Consider the following 17,099-nt stretch of genomic DNA (forward strand, 5'->3'; position numbering starts at 1 on the left):
TACTCTATTCATCAATGGTCAGTTTCCAACCACAGGACCTCTGTGGACTGGATATTATTTGGGTGGCAAACTGTTCTCAGCACAGCAGTGACACTGACTGTGGTAGCGACATGGTAGTGGGTGCCACGCTGGTATGAGTGTATCAGGCACAGCTGACATGCTGGGGTTTGTACACACGTCAGTGTCACTGCTGGGTTGAGAGTTCTCTTCCACCCAAAAATATCCATTTAATAGTAGCAGTCCTGTGGTCAGAGACCCATCATTGATGAAGGGTGAGAGGATGACTCATACAAATTGCACAGGGCAAAAGACAGGCCATTGTCTCTAATTTTACACCAGTAAGATGTGTCTCCAAGGTAGGTGGTCTTAATAAAGTCGCTAGTCAGTGTATAATCCACATCTTCAAAAATTCCAGCCTAACTCAAAACTAATGTAGATTGCTTTATTCTGCCCTTTTCATACTGATCAAATCATGAGGCCATGCTGACCAATAAGGGGGAGAGACGGGCTGGTCCAGTTTATCAGGTTCGGGCCAACTGGTGGTACAGAGAACACTTACAACAAATGTCTTATGAAATGTTAGTGTGGGATGACCACTGGTGTTCTTTCGTTTATTTACTGTGTTTGGCCCATGGGTGAACCTGACCACCAGGGAGGTCAGTGCTCTCAATGGCCAGTCTTTGCCTGCTGGGAGGTGTTTGAGTAAATTTACCTCACTTTATTTTTTTCTCAGAAGAGATACATGTGCAGTAGAACAGTACAATAGTACAATAAAAACAGTAAAATAAAAAAAAGAGTCAGTAAGGATAACACCATAAGATCTCTCTCTCTCTCTCTCTCTCTCTCTCTCTCTGTAAGTGTGTGTATGGAAAATCAGTGTGTACCTTCACATTTCCTGCCAACAGCGCTTGTGATGTGATTAGATCAAGCTATCCAAATATAGAAAATTCGTGAGTCATAAACCTTTTGGCCATATGTATGTTCTTGGACCATCAAATATTGTTCAATGAGTTTCATTTTTGCAAACCTCCCAAAATAAGATGCAGTTGTGCATTACAGAATAGGCAACGACAGGTTTTTTTTTTTTAAAAAAAAGGCTTAACCTTTAAGCTTAACAAAGCTCTTTGCAAAGCTGTCTTATTGAGCATATAGAAGCAATATGAAATATGAATGTTTTAGTTTTTTTTTACTTTCGCCATATCTCAGTGACATACAGGAAGCGACTGCGCAGGAGTCTTCAGAGCCTGGGGCAAATCCACGTTCATTCAGAACAGTCAAGCAAATCTGCCACAAATTTGTATAGGTCAGCGCACATAGCATCGGCGTTCATCATTACAATGCCATCAGTAAAGCTATGCTGTTGACGCGGTGACTCACCGAAGATATTACTCATCCATGCCCAACATTTTGTCTGTGTGTCCGTGTTTATGTGTACTGTACCAGGTACTGTGTCAGGTTTTCCCTTCTGTTCTGAGGAGGACCCTTGTTATAGTGGCTGAGGGTTGACTCTCTTTAATTGTAACACCCTTTGCACCACCTTTAACTGGAAATATCTAGAAAGCTCCTTGTTGACACGGTTTTGCTTGAAAATGGACAATACAGTAGAGGAAATCTGTGGTAATTACATATCTGACATGCATAAAATTAGTGCAGGAGCTGGATGTATGTAACTCTCTCTCTCTCTCTCTCTCTCTCTCTCTCTCTCTCTGTGGTGCATAGGATCTAGTTATGATTTGCCCTGTGTAGTGTTTTTTCCTCACTTGTTTCCATGGTTACATGCATCCTGATGATGATGATTGCTACGTGAAGGTTCTAAATGAGGTTGACCACTAACTTTAGTTGTGTTTTTATGCAAGCAAGGGAAGGCAGTGTCTCTGAAGATCTACCGTCGTCACATCAGTGTGGGATCGCCCCCTATTGGTTCTTGTCCTATTCTCAGGTCTGTTTGATGTCATAACACAAAACAGATCCTCATACTGTCGACCTGTTTCCAGAGACAAAGCTCCCCCGTGTCATCAGTGAATAGAGTCCCTGGAGAGATGAGGACAAACTGCTGAGCAGGGCGCCTCTGTGACGCAGCCAGTGTCCATGAAGATCAGACTCTCTCTCTCCACCTGCTGCATCATCCTGCCAGCTGTGAGTGAATCAGTGAACAGGCTTTGCTTGGGCTGAGGAGTTTTGTTTTGTGCTCATGACAAAATGAGTCACCCCCCTCCCCCCAAAAAAAACCCAAAAAACAAAGCAAAACAAAAAACCCTGTCTTTATGAGGATGAATTTTCACAGTTCATGAGGAGGTGATATAGCTGGATAGCATGTGGTAAATGCATTTTATGCTTGTTTGTAAATTCTCACTGTAGCCACAACATGTCGCTGAACAATAGGTTTATGCATAGGTACTGACACACTCCTCATCATTGAGACAGATTTTTCATGGCATATTTGGACCACTTTCATAACTTAATGATCATGAGTTGAAAACACTAAGACTGTTGGGAGTCAGGTTAAACGTCAAGGGGGTTACCCCAAACAACTCCTTATGTGTCTCTACAGAGGAGAAAGGAGGAAGGTTGGGTGGATGAGGTCACACTGCGGGGGAGCAAAGGAACCTCCTAGGAGCACGCTGGACAGCAACAACAGCAGGAGGAGGTCCGCGCAGTGTGGAGTCTCCGAGAGGGTGGAGGAAAGGATTCGCTCTCTGACGCTGTTTTTTACGCACTGAGAGTACGGCCAAAGGGGGGAAACCTCTGTGATTTGACTTGCGCATTGAGAGAGTGGGTTGACTGTGGTGGATTCGTGGTAGGGAGCCTCCTTACGTCTGTCCTACCACCCGGAGATCCTTTCCAAAGTTGGGTTTTCCTTGCGTCAGAAGAGAAACGCTGCCCTGGAGGTCTGGCATTTTTCAAGTTTACATTGAAAATAACAGTCTGCCGAGAGGAGCACTTACATAATCTATTGATGACGATGGAACAGAAAAATAAGGGCAGCGATGACAATGGTGATGAAGACGTAATGGCCTATTCTTAAGGGAAGTTACCTCATGGGTTCAAAGATTCTGGGCTCAAGTGTTGCCCCTTGGAGCCCCAAAGGTGCTCTAGACGCACATGACCTCTAGCATAAACACAAAAACGAATTATTGTGAGTGACTTGGAATAAGACTGCCCTCTAAATGGACACCTGTTAATGATAATGGTGATAATGATGATGATGATGATGATGAAGACCATGATGATGACAATGATGATGATTAAGACCATGATAATAAAGGTAACTGTAGATAATGTTTTAGATAATGATAATGAGATTGATGAAGAATAGCTGAAATGATACAATATTTTTTCACTTGGCCCTTCTGCAATCTAACAGTGAAGAGGAATAACCCACTCCTACAGAACTGCATCTCTGAGCTATGTGCCACCACCATGAGTGACACAGCTATGGCCTTCCTAACCAGCCATAGGGGTTCACTTTTCGTACTCACTTTATGAGATGTTACTACCTAATAAACAATGGTATTCCCAAGCCTTCATTAAGGGAACCCACTTCCACCAGAGACAGCTACACCATCAAGTGGAACATGTGCCCTCTAGTGGCCAAAAATGTATCAAAAGTTATGAGTGTTAGCGGTTCCACATGAATTGCGTATAATTCCACATAAATATACAGGCAGCTACAGATTTGTTCACCATTTTCTTTCTTTCAATAAATCACAATGGGAAATGAACAAAATGAATATTGGAAACTAACAAAGGAAAGAATGAAAAAAAAAAAATTAATAGTGTATATATTACTTTAGGGATGTGAACAGAACAGCGCCAGCTCCACCTAGTGGTTCCAGGGAAAGATAACCTATACATGCAGAAGAAGACTGGACTGGCAATGCAGTAAGCGAGAGTGAGGGGGGGGGGGGGAGAGAGTAAGAGAGAGAGAGAGAGAGAGACAGAGAAAGGGAACAGTTTAGGGTTAAAATGGAAGTGTGACAATGTAAATATTGTGTTTATGAATTATTTTGATTGATTTTGGTTAAAGAAATTCCCATGGGACACAACATGAACCAATTAAGCTTATTATTACCGATTTACAATAAATAGTTAAATAAATTATCTTTATGACAAAATCATAAATAATACTTGTAACTTGTATTTAACAGTGTTCAGAGCATGACACATATTATAATAAAAAATATTGAAGATTAACTATCACACTGTGGGAGAGACTGATATAAAAGAAAGTTTTGACAATTTCAGTGAAACCAGGCAGTCTTCCGTGGAACCCAAACGTTTGGTTTCCTTTCCAAGAAACAGCAAAGGCAGACTAAATAAAAAAGATTAGTTTCAGTACCTTTTTAAAACAGTTTGAACCATTATGATCTCTAAGTGCGATTTCACATCAGAATGACTTCGTAGGATAACTTTTCTCTCATTCTTCAATCACGTCAATGCAGTCAGTGGAAGGAAGTGCAGCGTAGGATGAATGGAACATTTCACTTTATTTACACTGAGAAGTACTTTCTCTGCTCTACATTTCCTGGGGGCCTGGTGAAAAAGCCTCTGGTTCCTATCACATCCTTAAGGTTTTATATTGCACAGGCTTTTGCCACATGGCACAGTCCACGAACCTTACTTGTGTTAAAGTATTTTTTTTTTAGATTTGAAATGCACAGAATAAATGACATAGTGAGAGATACAGTGTTCTACCCAAGTTGGATGTGAACTTCCAAATCAATCTTGAGGTGTTAATAAAAATGTGGACAACTTAGGTTAAACATATTTTTTATTCTTTTTTGTAAATTGCTGAGACACTCTGACTGAAGAACCACACTGGCAAGTTTTTGTCTTAACTACTCAAAAAAGACAAATGAACTTATTTGTTTTTTATATCAGCTATAATCAATACTTTATTCATAAGTTCAACAAAATGACTTTTTTCTATAGAATTATTGGATACTCTCAGTACACGGAAATATGCTTCTATGAAATAATATGTTCTAAATATAAAAAAGGCCCAGTTTACATAATTTCTGGTAAGGCAAGCAAAGACAGAAACTTAAAGGAATATTATTATTATTTTATATCCAGTAGACAGAGATAAATGTAAACATAAGATTTAAAAAAAAACAACAATATGTAACTCCATATGTGACACAATGTCCTGTTTGACATTAAAGGCCCTATTAGCACAATGGCTGAGATAATTCTGTACTGTACATATTTCAAAAAATACTGAAATTCCTGTGCATGTCTGCCGTCACTTAAAACATTCGTGAAAACTGGAAAGTTTTAAAGCTGCACAATAGAAGATTTCCACAATTATTGCAGCTGCTGGAGTTTGTGACCTAGAAAAAAAAAAGATTCTGTGTATCAGATCTTCTAAGCTGTGGGTCACTGTGGGTGTCCCTTTATGACATAACTTAAAACATCCTTTTAAGATCTGTGGCCGAAATGACACAGGAAACAAGTTTGTGTGGATTATATGTGACATGATAAGAAACGGACTGTGTGCTGTTTAAAAAAAAAATGACAATGACTAAAACATTCGTAATTCAATGAGGTAAGAGGAAAATTTAGCACAATATACCACGCACGTAAGAACCATTGCAGCTGCAGCCTAAAGCATCATTTCATTCATTAAAAAAATAAAAAAAATCACCCATTTGTCTCGTTAACGTTCAGTTGCAGAATTTTAAATCGAATTACTCATCGTAGTGCAGTAACATCCAAATGTCATGCTGTGGTGTGTCTTCTCTGTTTGAGTTTTGAGAGTTTTGCCTTTCATTTGGGTCATGTGTACTGTTTGAAGTTATTTTACTGCAGAAATGAGAGTGAAACTTCAGAGAGATTTGAAAAAGCAATTAAAGTATCTGAAATACTTACGTCTTAAGTGAAGAGAAATTATTTCCATTATTTCCATAATTTCCTTTCATTTTCCCCATTTTAGCAGGAACAATTCAACAAAACCTATTACTGTACATATTTGTTGAAGTCTAGCAGATGAAACATTTTCTGCTAATTTGTCTTTTAATTTCAAACACCACAATATTTTCAGTCCATGTATTTGAATGAGAAAATATCCACCTATTTTACATAGATAGATGTAGAAAAGAATAGATAAGCATTTGTCCTAGTGTTAAAACTGTATGGTCGATCCTTACTGTTAAAATAAAACATATTAAAAGCAGATGCATTTCAGAGACACACTTGCAGACAAAATCTATCAATAAAAGCTAAAAAGAAAAAAAAAAGAGACATCCATTTGTGGCATTCAGCATATTTTTCAAGCATTCTATCAGAGGGAGCAGGATTGTTGTACCTTACATGCAGTATTTAAAGTTTAATATCAGGCAAGAGTTTTCAAATTTGTACTTTAAAATCTGTCTAATTTGGTTTTAGGAAGACCATGATCAGTGGCTGACTGTGTAACATGCATTTTCAGCTGTGAAAAAAAGAATTTTTTGAAAGGCACTATAGACGGCACCTCCATGGAATGATGCTGGACTTAGCTGTCTTACCCCTACCATACAGATTAGCAACATCTGCTCTCTCATCAAAATGAAATCAGTATGAACACATATGAAATAATCAATTTTGCCCTCTTTTCCACTCCAATAAAACTGGTTCATGCAACATCTCATGTAAACTTAACAGAATATGTCTTTTTTTAATTCTTGATTTGTGTTTAAAAACATTTGAAACACTGTTTTCTTTATGTTAAGCGCTCGTTTTGTTTTTTTTTGCTTTTTTTTTAACACACTAAAGTAACACTGGTACATTGCACTCAATGCCAACAGAAGGGTGTTATGAATGATAAAATAAATAACCTTACATTTACTTACACCTTATAAAAACACTGACACATCTGCTTTATGTGGATAAACTTTACAAATCCATGTAAACTATTCTGCAGTCAAGTTGGTTGATAGGTTTAAAAAAAAAAAGAGAGAGTATTTTTCTTATACTTTCATTAAGCTTAACTAGAGACAAGTTCATACTGCACCGTACATGATCTGAGTGGTCTGGGTGAGCTGAGACATCACTGGATAAGACTACTGAATAGCAGGTCTGACACAGCATGTACTAAACACTCTGTCTCCTGTACTCGAATGGAACCAGCGGCACTGGACTAAATACAGTTTGCTGAACAACATCAAATTTTTTGTACATTGTTATTGTATGGATAAGATACGTTTACAGTAATGAGAAAAAAAACCAAAAATAAAATAGAAAATAAAATAAAATAAAACAAAATAAAATAAAGCTACATGTCACAAACTATCAGGCTAAACTGTATGAAGGAAAAGTGAACTGAGCCGTAAAACACAGTGAAAAATAGGAGACCATTAAGAGCTCCCGTCTATTTCTTTCTTTCTTTCTTTCTTTCTTTCTTTCTTTCTTTCTTTCTTTCTTTCTTTCTTTCTTTTTTTTTGTTAACAGCCTTATGTTGGTGAGCAGTAGAGAGAGATCTTGTACTTGGCTCAGCTCTGAAAAGAGGTTAGCATAAAAAATACTTTGAATACCAAGACTCAGTGTGTGAAAAAAATGTCTGCAGCTCTGGGTTTTTTTTGGGACATTTTTGTGCAAAGAAATATAAGAAGAAAACCCCCTCTCTCTCTCTCTCTTTCTCTCTATCCAAAACATGGTCCGCCGAAGTGTAGCAGGATCCCGTGAGCCACAGAACGGATGGCTGTGAATTCTCTAGTTGGCAGTTACACTTGATAAACATATTGAATGAAATGGCAGGGTGCACTGGGATAGTTCATGATGGCGCCTGAAGGAGAAACCTATGGAATGTCGTGACAAGGAGAATCGCGCGCGCGCGCACACACACATACACACACACACACACACACACACACAAAGAGAAAGCCATGGCTGGATGCTAGTAGTTGTTGGTGTGTGTGTGTGAGACAGAGCGCGAGCGGGTTAAGGGACTGTGGCAGTTGCTGTGCTCCTTTCCTCCACTAGGGGTCATGTTATCCAGGACCTGCATTTTGCCTTGCTCCTCTTTCATGAAAAGGTCCACCATCAGGATCTTCTCTTTATGGATCTGTACGCTGATGTCTTTGGGGATGTCCGGGATCAACCAGTCCACGATGTCGCTCATTAACATCACCACATTCTAAAATACAGAGAAGAAAGAGAGAGACGAGAGAGGGGGTGTAAAAACACGCACACACACATACACACACATACACACACACACACATTCACATACGTATAGGCTCTACAGATATTTTGCAGACTGCCTCACTGACCTGAAAGACAATGACAAAGGCTAGTCTGGCTGCCAGCACAGCCCAGAACTCTTTGGAGATCTCATATGGTGTTGGGGACCATGGAGGCTCTCTGTAGTCTTTGTACCTATAGAAAAGAAGAATTTCACAGCCATTCAACTATTGAAAAGAGAGAGAGAGAGAGAGAGAGAGAGAGAGAGAGAGCGAGTAACATGACTGAGAAATACAGCCATCCGGAGCTATTAAAAGAGAAATTATGTAACTATGACATAAACTGATATTAGCTTCCTAATCGGTTTGCTGAAACATAAGTATATATCTCTCAGTTGTACAAAGTACAGCTGATGTATTCAAACTGTTCATAGATTCAAATGTGAGTGTTTCACTTGAGCTGTTAAGACCCATTTTTTGTCAAACGCCAAACGCTGTTGAAGAGCATTACATTACGCGAGAGTGTTAAAGGCAGAGAGGCAGTGGCGTACCTGCAGATTTCCACCTCATAGCCTAAATAGATCGGATCCACGGGGGCTGTACCATTCTGGAAGTGGCTGACATTAAAGTAGGACAGTGTGTGGTTGACAAAGCCATGCATGGAGCCGTCAGGGCTGTACATGTACTGGTAGACCAGCCGTGGAATGAAGTCTGAGGTGAAGGAAATGACAAACGCCTGCAGACATACCACAGGACAAATCATGACATCATCATGTCATCAACTAACTAAGTTTTAACTTATACAGATGGATATCAAGATTTTAATTTTAATTTAACATTTATACATAAATATATGCGCGCGCACACACACACACACACACACACACACACACACACACACACACAGAGGGTTCGAATTACGCGGGGTGGGGGGGGGGGTTCGACACATTTATATATCCTATGCTATATAGCCCTGGAGAAAAAGTTGACCCCCGACTGTCATTGTATAATTGGCACTCTGCACACACACATACACACATACAACGCATAACTGTAGTCTATGATAAAGAGACATATAATGCAAAGTGTTACATTGAGTCTGACAGTGTTAATATTGTCCAGAATGGGTCACAGGTGAATTTGCTGTGAGACATGTCCCAGAAAAAAAACCCAAAGCCATATTTTGTACTTAGAGAGTCAAAAGGAAGTCAACGATTTAGAAAATAGAAAACAACAACAACGAAATTAATTTCTTATAATATCCAAGAATATAACTGTCACTGACATCCTGTTATGGTGAACACATTGTAATCTCTGCATCAGCTGAGGTGGGGGTTGGTGGGGACGGTGTTGATACATGGCTTCCATTCTGACATAATACCCCCCTCCATTTAAATTAAAAATAAACCTGATGCAAATCTCACATACCACTGACGAGACTGAAGACGTGAAGAGTGACCTGAACTTTACAGGCTCTCTGATTGGCCGTGACAGGTTTACACTGAGTTAAGATGCCAGAGAGAAAATTTGGAGAAGCTTTCCACTAAATAGCCGATAGTGAGGTTTTACAAGCCACGGGACAAAGTGGAGACATAAATCCACCACATTGTGAGGTCACCGCTAACCTTAATGGAGGTTGTAAAAGTACTGGAACATGTTATTGGTGGGGAAAGCAGGACTGTCAGTGCAGGGATGACAAAGCAGCAAATAGTAATGGTTACACTGCACAGAACCGCTCAGAAACAATCAAAATAAACGAAAACGGAACCCCGCTAGACATCTGCATGGACAAACTGTGAGTTTTTAATTTAACGTTTTGGATGTTAAAGGCTAAGAGGGGCTTTTTTTTAAATCAAAAAAAGGAATTTTGAAATTCGTTTTGAAGTCTTACATTCACAATGACTGCAACTTTTGCCACGCCTCTGAGAATATTGTACCAGATACCTGGAAGACAGGAAGATAATGAACAGTTTTACCACACTTATTCATGTTTCATCTGCTTTAGACACAGAACATTTCAGCTTGATATGTTGACATGAAATCTAATAATAAATAATTTGTAGATAACAAATAATATATGGAAAAGAAGAATAAGCTATGTGTGAATTTGCATTTACAATGAAGTTATATCTGGGGACACAGCCACTAGTTGCAGTTATACCCAAAGCAAACATCCTTGCCGACAACAACCGATTAACCACAATGTAAACTGAGTAATCTGATTTGAACTTCATTTGCCAAAGGAGGATAAACCGTAAATGTGTTGAATTTGTGTTTGTCAGAAGAGAGATCAAAGCACTCACCAATGTCTTTAGCTCTGGCTGCCACCGGCCTTCTCAGCTCTGCCACAAACTTCTTGGCATCTAGACGGATCTCAATGATGTTGTTGAGGAGGGCAAACAATGGAGCCAGTGGGAAAGAGGCCACAAATAGGGTCACAAACCCAAACTGGATAACTATAATGGGGGATCGAGATTGATAGGTAGATATATATATAGATAGATAGAGAGAGAGGGGGGGAGAAAGAGAGAGAGAGAGATTGTTTTGTAACTCAGTCTCTGTTTTGCAGGCAAATAAAACTCACATCAAAACATATCACACATTAGCTCCACACAAAAGCATTCGCTACCCGATCCTCTTCTAGACTTGTTTACAAGGCCTTTTAAATGTTCGATTTTGTGCGGCATGAAATGTGAGCTGACCTTTGACCCTGGGATTTATATAAATCACAGAAATTATTTCATTACATAAATAGGCCAGGAATGACCTTCAGGTAAATCTGATCAGTGCTATGCTTCATTGAGCTTAATTTATTGAAGCAGCTGAGGTGAATTTAGGAGTGCAAAACAGTGAACCAGAGGACTCAGACCGGGCTCAAATGAACAGTGGGTCTCTCTGTTTATGTGACTTGAGTGGAGGGAGGAGGCTTTGCCGGGAAGGTGGGGAGGTGTGTATGTGCAGGGAGGGTGGGGAGGTGTGTGTGTGCGGGTAGGGTTGGGGTTGGGTGGTGGGGGGTTTAGTGGTGTATTATAGGTGAATTATACTGACAAGAGCCCAGAGGAAAACTGATCGGTCACGATCCCTCAGCCAGTAAGCTCTCTTGACATGATGCCAAGACTCACCCATGTCCAAAATACCAACCTTGCCACACAAACACACTTTGATCCCTCACTGGCAAGCCAGGAGAGTGTCGCTCACTGCTAAGGGAGTTTGATGGTGCAGACAGACAGAGAAAACACAATATACTTACTAAATGTCACAGCATTGTTCCATTCCCCTCTGTAAGCTACAGGAGGTTAACTGGTAACTGGTCAATACGTTCTAAGGGGCCAGCTAAGGCTATTGTTTTACAGGTATTATTGTATTGTAAGTGTTCCTTTACAGTTAAAGTACTGTGTACACACACATATGTAAACTTATGGGAAATCTGACATAATCTGTGTTTGTGCAGGGTTGAATTAAACTAAAATATATCACTGTGTGTCCACCATATCATAAAATTACAAAAATGTAACGAGACACAGATTTTAAGCATGTGATCTCTTGGTTTGGAGCGACAGGAGGTCCAGTGAAATGACATGCCAAGGGAAACCCAATGCCATCATAAGAAGCTCTTTGCAGGTTACAGAGGGATTACTTTACAAGTGCAAAGCAATTGCAGATAACCCTGTACACTTTAAGTTTAAGAGGGACAAGATAGGGTGCTGCTGTTTGACATTTTCCTCTGTTGTGTACTACATTTGCTTGTACTGTATCTATGGAAACTCAGCACAGTCATTTGACAAAAAACAGCTCAATATGTTCACTGTTGCCACTATTACTTATGAGGCTAATACTTTACTCAGAAGCCACTGTAACACTTTAACCAACCCATTTTGACTCGGATTAAATGAACATAACTTATACAATAGAAAACCTTCAGAACAAACGATTTGGTCATCCTGTGGGGGGGGGGGGGGGGGTGTTCCGCCTCAGTTTTTTAAAAGCAGAGGGGGTTTGCACATGTTTCTGAATTACTCAAATGCAGTTAATAGCACCTTGCCTCAAAGAGTACACTGTTATTTTGATTACTCCATTACTGAGCAAATCACTTCGGCAAACAACACCCACCTTATTAAGTTAAGTGTTTCATTAACATTGGTTTCCACTACAGGGCTTAACAGATCTTGAACAGGCCTAACAAAAAACCTTTCAGGATCGGAAAAGCCTCTTGGACTCAAATAAATAATTCCATTTTTTTTGGTCCCTGTTACTAAATCAGTGTTTAGTCCCTTTTTTTTCATCATTTCCTCAGAACTGCCAACTCTTCAGACTATGCAGGTTGAGCGAGGGCACGGTTTCAGAACGTCAAATTCATGTTGAGTAAACCACAGGACATAAGACGAATGAGCAGATCCAGATAAAAAGCTCACAATGGAAGATTTGGCATTGGATGGTGCCAAACATAAGAATGTCTGTAAAAGAGCTTAAGTGGAGATGACCCAGCACTGAGACACTGGTTTATTTCTCCTTTCCTCTCAGGACATAAGACTGCATCACAAAAGAATAACCTCCACTAGTATTTTTAACAACGTTAAATAACCAGGACTGCTTGGAGGAGGCACAAGGACTATTTATATTTAAGATTGTCTAGTACCCTGCTGTTTTTAACAGAATTATATTTGTGTCTGTGTTTACATCATGCTGTCTTCTGGAACTGTTTTTTTTTTTTTTTTTTTTAAATAAATAGAAGACGTATGAATAGACCAGGTGCTTTACCAATACAGAGGTTGACATAACAACGGTGAATTCTGGAATGACCAATGGGCTGGCAGTCTAATGATCATTTCAAGATGAAGCTATCTGATTAACATCAGGTTTCCCTCCTTGTTAGAACAATAGTAACAGTAATATATAAAAAAATAATATATACAAACAGTGATTGTAATATATTAAAAAAAAGGCAGGGGAGGGTGTTGTACTGTCATACAACATTTTGTAATTAATTTTTACTCCATTGTTGTGGTAAAACGGCTCATTTATATGGGACCAAATCTGTTATGCAATTGGAACTAGAGCTTTGTTAAATATTTGATCAGTCATGGATTCTCTTGATCTCTTTAGTTGATGCCAGCTGCAATTACGTACATAAAAACTCTCATGGCATCAAACTCTCACATCAATGACTTGCCCAATCGCTGACATTTACTAAGGTGCACCTCCTGAGGTTCGATAGTTACATCCAATATGACATAAAAGTCATACTGCATAATTTTTGAAGTATGTCAATGTAAAATCAATTAAATCATGTGCTACTCCCGGCAGGAGTCACATATGCTTCTCCTAATTGATGGATTTAACTGGCTCTCTCTTTGAAAACAAGTAGGCAGCCACATCAAAATTCAGTCACTTGAGAGGTTGCCCTTAATGTTTTCCACAAACGATCTCAAAGCCTTTGGAAATTGAACTTTTGGGGCTGGACAACAAGCCAAAAGAAACAGGATTTGGTATACTCAACAGGGAATGGATTTCCCAAGAGTTTCCACAATTTTAGCTCTCTCTTTCTCTCGACTTCCTGTTTACATGCTCCTGTCGGCTTTTGTGACAGAAATGTAAGTCCTCCACCTGTTTTGACACTTTCTCGGTATGGGAGGTGTCAACGAACCGACGCGTTCCCTCTGCAGACTTTCACATTTTACCGTAGAGACCCGTGAACCTGTAAAATATTTCATCTCTACATTCTCTCTGTCCACTCCACCGTGGTGTGATAACATTTCAAATGGAGCCCGATTCTGTCAGCCAGAGAGACAAATGTGAAGCCACCACACATTCTGTTATGGATTCACGTGTCTATATTTGACTGATGCAGCTACACTAACAGAGCTTTGATGTTTAACGCTGCTGCAGAGATTAAAAAAAGAAAAAGAAAAACATGGAACAGTCATCTATGCAACTTACATTATGATTAGAAGTTGAAACACACCTCACAGTTCATTTCAACTCCATTAAAACTGCTAACTGCTGTGCTGTATTTACACAAATGACCAATTTACACTGTAGGATATTTGATGTGCACAATTAGGAAATGTGTGGAAATTGTTAAATCTGTATTCATAATGCAGTGAACCTAGTAAACTGGTTTTAGAAGATAGCATTGTCAGTTCAAATAAGTATAAAAAGCTAGATTCATGGTTAGTTTGCTAACACACAGTAAGATTACATGTGAGACAAGGACTCACTCATCTCCATATATTCGGGTGTGAGGCCCGCAAAGGGCTCCAGGAAGTAGTCTGTCTCATAGCGTTGCAGCTTCTTGTCACACTCCTCCTCCTGAAAAGAGGCCCTCTTTGACTTGATGTACCTTATCAGTTTCTTCAGCTTGCTGCAGAGGCACGAGTACATCCACAAACACAAGACACTCGGTCATCTATCATATCCATATACCACACTGCTGCATTTCCTTAAAAAATGCAGTAGCCTTCAAAAAAAAAAAAACCTGTCCAAGGGACATGTGCATCCGTGATATGTGACGAAAATATCTGAGCATGCCCTGAATTATGAAGAATGTCAAATGGACAACAAGCTTGACAGAACATGTAAAATGTATATGATTTGTGTGTGTGTGTGTGTATGTGTGTTTGTACGTGAGTGTGTGTGTGTATGTATGTGTGTGTGTCTGCATACGTGTGTGTTTGTGAGAGAGAGAGTATGTATGTATGAGAGAGTGTCTGTGTGTTGTTTGAAAGTGAACAGGTATGTTGTTGCACTCACGGGATGCCTATCTCAAAGAGGTTGTTCTGGATTAGCTGCTTGCCCAGCATGGTTATACTGAGCTGAATGCACAACTCCATCAGACAACCCCCATGGGCACACTGTGACAGAAAAAGCATGACGCCATGTAACCATGACAGTACACCTATGCCCGCAATGCCACATAAACGTCACTGCACAAATAGAGCAACATACACACATCACTGTACAACTATAACTCCACATACACATGACTACACGAGTAGAACAATGTATGAACATCACTGTATAACTACAACTCCATTAAAACATAACTGGTGACCACATGTAAGCATAACTGCATAACTATAAAGATACTGTGCTATATGCTTAGATATACGACCATGACTCCAATGCTATGTAAGCATAACTATACAACTAATAATACAACACAACACAACATATACATAACAGTATACAATTAGAATGTCATGTAAGCATAACTTAAGCATCCATATTTTAATAGATAAGTCAAATGTTACAGAACAGGTGGTTTTTTCCAAAATCATGATAATTGCATACATGCCTGTGTAAAAGTGCTTACCTCCTCCATGCGGTAGGACTCAAAAACATACAGATAACTTCCTGGGCGCCCAACAAGCCTAGAATTTTTTAAAAAAAGGTCAAATTTAATATGAATCCCTTCCGTCATATTTATGTGAAAGTGTGTAGGTGTAAGTATATAATCATATCACGTAAGTTAATAAGAACAGGGACAGCAAATACTCACCTGCCACGGAAAAAGGCAATGTAAATAATGGGAGTAAAGGCATTCACAAACTTGAGGATAAAGGTCTTGAAAATCAATCTCTCCTCAAAACTCTTGTCTGTTTTTGGAACCTCTGAAAAGACAAAAAAAAGAACAATTCATTAGGATCAAATGAGCTCAGCAAAAAGTTTGAAATTAAAGCGAACATTTTTCATGAATAAGAAGAGGAGATGGCGTATTAGAAATTAGCCTGTCAACAAAATTTAAGCCATATTTAGAGATCAATTTCAAAATCAATGGCACATGAAATGAAGACGGTAATGAGTGTTCGCGTTTTGCAATTCAATGTGGACTCCGTCTGCCATAACAATATGTCACCGCATGGTGCAAACCTGACGACTAATTTGGACAGAGGATATTGGCCAATAACTCGTTATTAGAGGGTTGTATGTGCAGACGTAGTGTTGTCTGAAGAGAGAGGTGGGGAAAATGATAGCACAGGTGACTGGCACAGCCGGACTGACCGAGGACAGTGAGCCAACGGGCAACCGCTCCATACACCTCGTCCAGAATGAGGATGACCACCAGGTTTATGATGGCAGCCGTGGCTTTAACCGTCAGACGGACGTTGGATCGGGTGGTGGGGTTGGAGCTCATGTGCAGGGCGGCTTTGGTGGATATTCGGTACAAGATGACTCCAAAGACAATGGCGAATGTCACACCAATCTGGAAAGAAAAATGGCGAATATAGCAATCTTTTTTTAAGCTACAGTAGCTGTAAGAAATGGGAGCCAAAATCCACAGCCCTTGTTCTGTGTAAAATGCACTCCAAAGTTCAGGGATTTTTTTTTGTCTTTTTAGATTTTTAAAGATCTCTTAAACCTTGTAGGATCATAAATAGTATTTTATGAATGCACTTACCATTAAGAGCATCAGGACTATGTTTGTCATATATGCAGGGAATCTGTCCTTACAAGTCAGCTTCTCTTTCTCTGTCTGTAAGAAAAACAAAATGAAATATTATCTGCTTTGGCTAATTCAATAATGACACTTACTATATCCAAAAGGCCATTCCTTTGGGATTCTATCTAACAGTTTCACTGAGACTGTGAGATTTAATGTTCCAATTTAGCAATTAATTTGCTCAGGATCTAAATTTTAATGCTTTGTTAATTAATTCATAATTACCAATATTAAACGAACTGTGAGACTTTTAATTATGCTTTCAAAGGTCAATAACTCAGACAGTCGGATAAAACGTCAGATAGATTTCCTGTGCTCATGTATTAGGAGTAATTCAAATACAACGGGATGGAGAGAGAGAAAATTTGGTTTTGGTTTTTGATGCTGACAAAACAAATACAAGCAACGACATTTCCAAATGACTCATTCCAACTTTGTATTCGTCATGTGGTCCCTCTCAGTGTGAACACTCAGCCTTAACCGACAGAATCCAAAGGCAT

At 39.4% G+C, this 17,099-nt stretch overlaps 1 protein-coding gene across 1 annotated transcript in view; it reads right to left on the reverse strand.

Annotated features, from left to right (window-relative positions):
- Positions 1 to 7,873: 7,873 nt before the first annotated feature.
- ano1b (anoctamin 1, calcium activated chloride channel b) overlaps positions 7,874 to 17,099 on the reverse strand; it is a 28,685-nt gene continuing 19,459 nt past the window's right edge. Inside the window, exons 16-26 of the mRNA XM_030788226.1 lie at positions 16,558 to 16,632; positions 16,161 to 16,362; positions 15,658 to 15,769; positions 15,472 to 15,529; positions 14,910 to 15,010; positions 14,378 to 14,520; positions 10,463 to 10,615; positions 10,051 to 10,103; positions 8,711 to 8,895; positions 8,250 to 8,355; positions 7,874 to 8,113 (exon numbers count right to left, since the gene is read on the reverse strand). Of these exons, the coding sequence (XP_030644086.1) occupies positions 7,874 to 8,113; positions 8,250 to 8,355; positions 8,711 to 8,895; positions 10,051 to 10,103; positions 10,463 to 10,615; positions 14,378 to 14,520; positions 14,910 to 15,010; positions 15,472 to 15,529; positions 15,658 to 15,769; positions 16,161 to 16,362; positions 16,558 to 16,632 (1,428 nt within the window). The remainder of the gene's footprint in view (positions 8,114 to 8,249; positions 8,356 to 8,710; positions 8,896 to 10,050; positions 10,104 to 10,462; positions 10,616 to 14,377; positions 14,521 to 14,909; positions 15,011 to 15,471; positions 15,530 to 15,657; positions 15,770 to 16,160; positions 16,363 to 16,557; positions 16,633 to 17,099) is intronic.

The sequence above is a fragment of the Chanos chanos genome, chromosome 1, assembly GCF_902362185.1.
Source record: "Chanos chanos chromosome 1, fChaCha1.1, whole genome shotgun sequence".
NCBI lineage: Eukaryota > Metazoa > Chordata > Actinopteri > Gonorynchiformes > Chanidae > Chanos > Chanos chanos.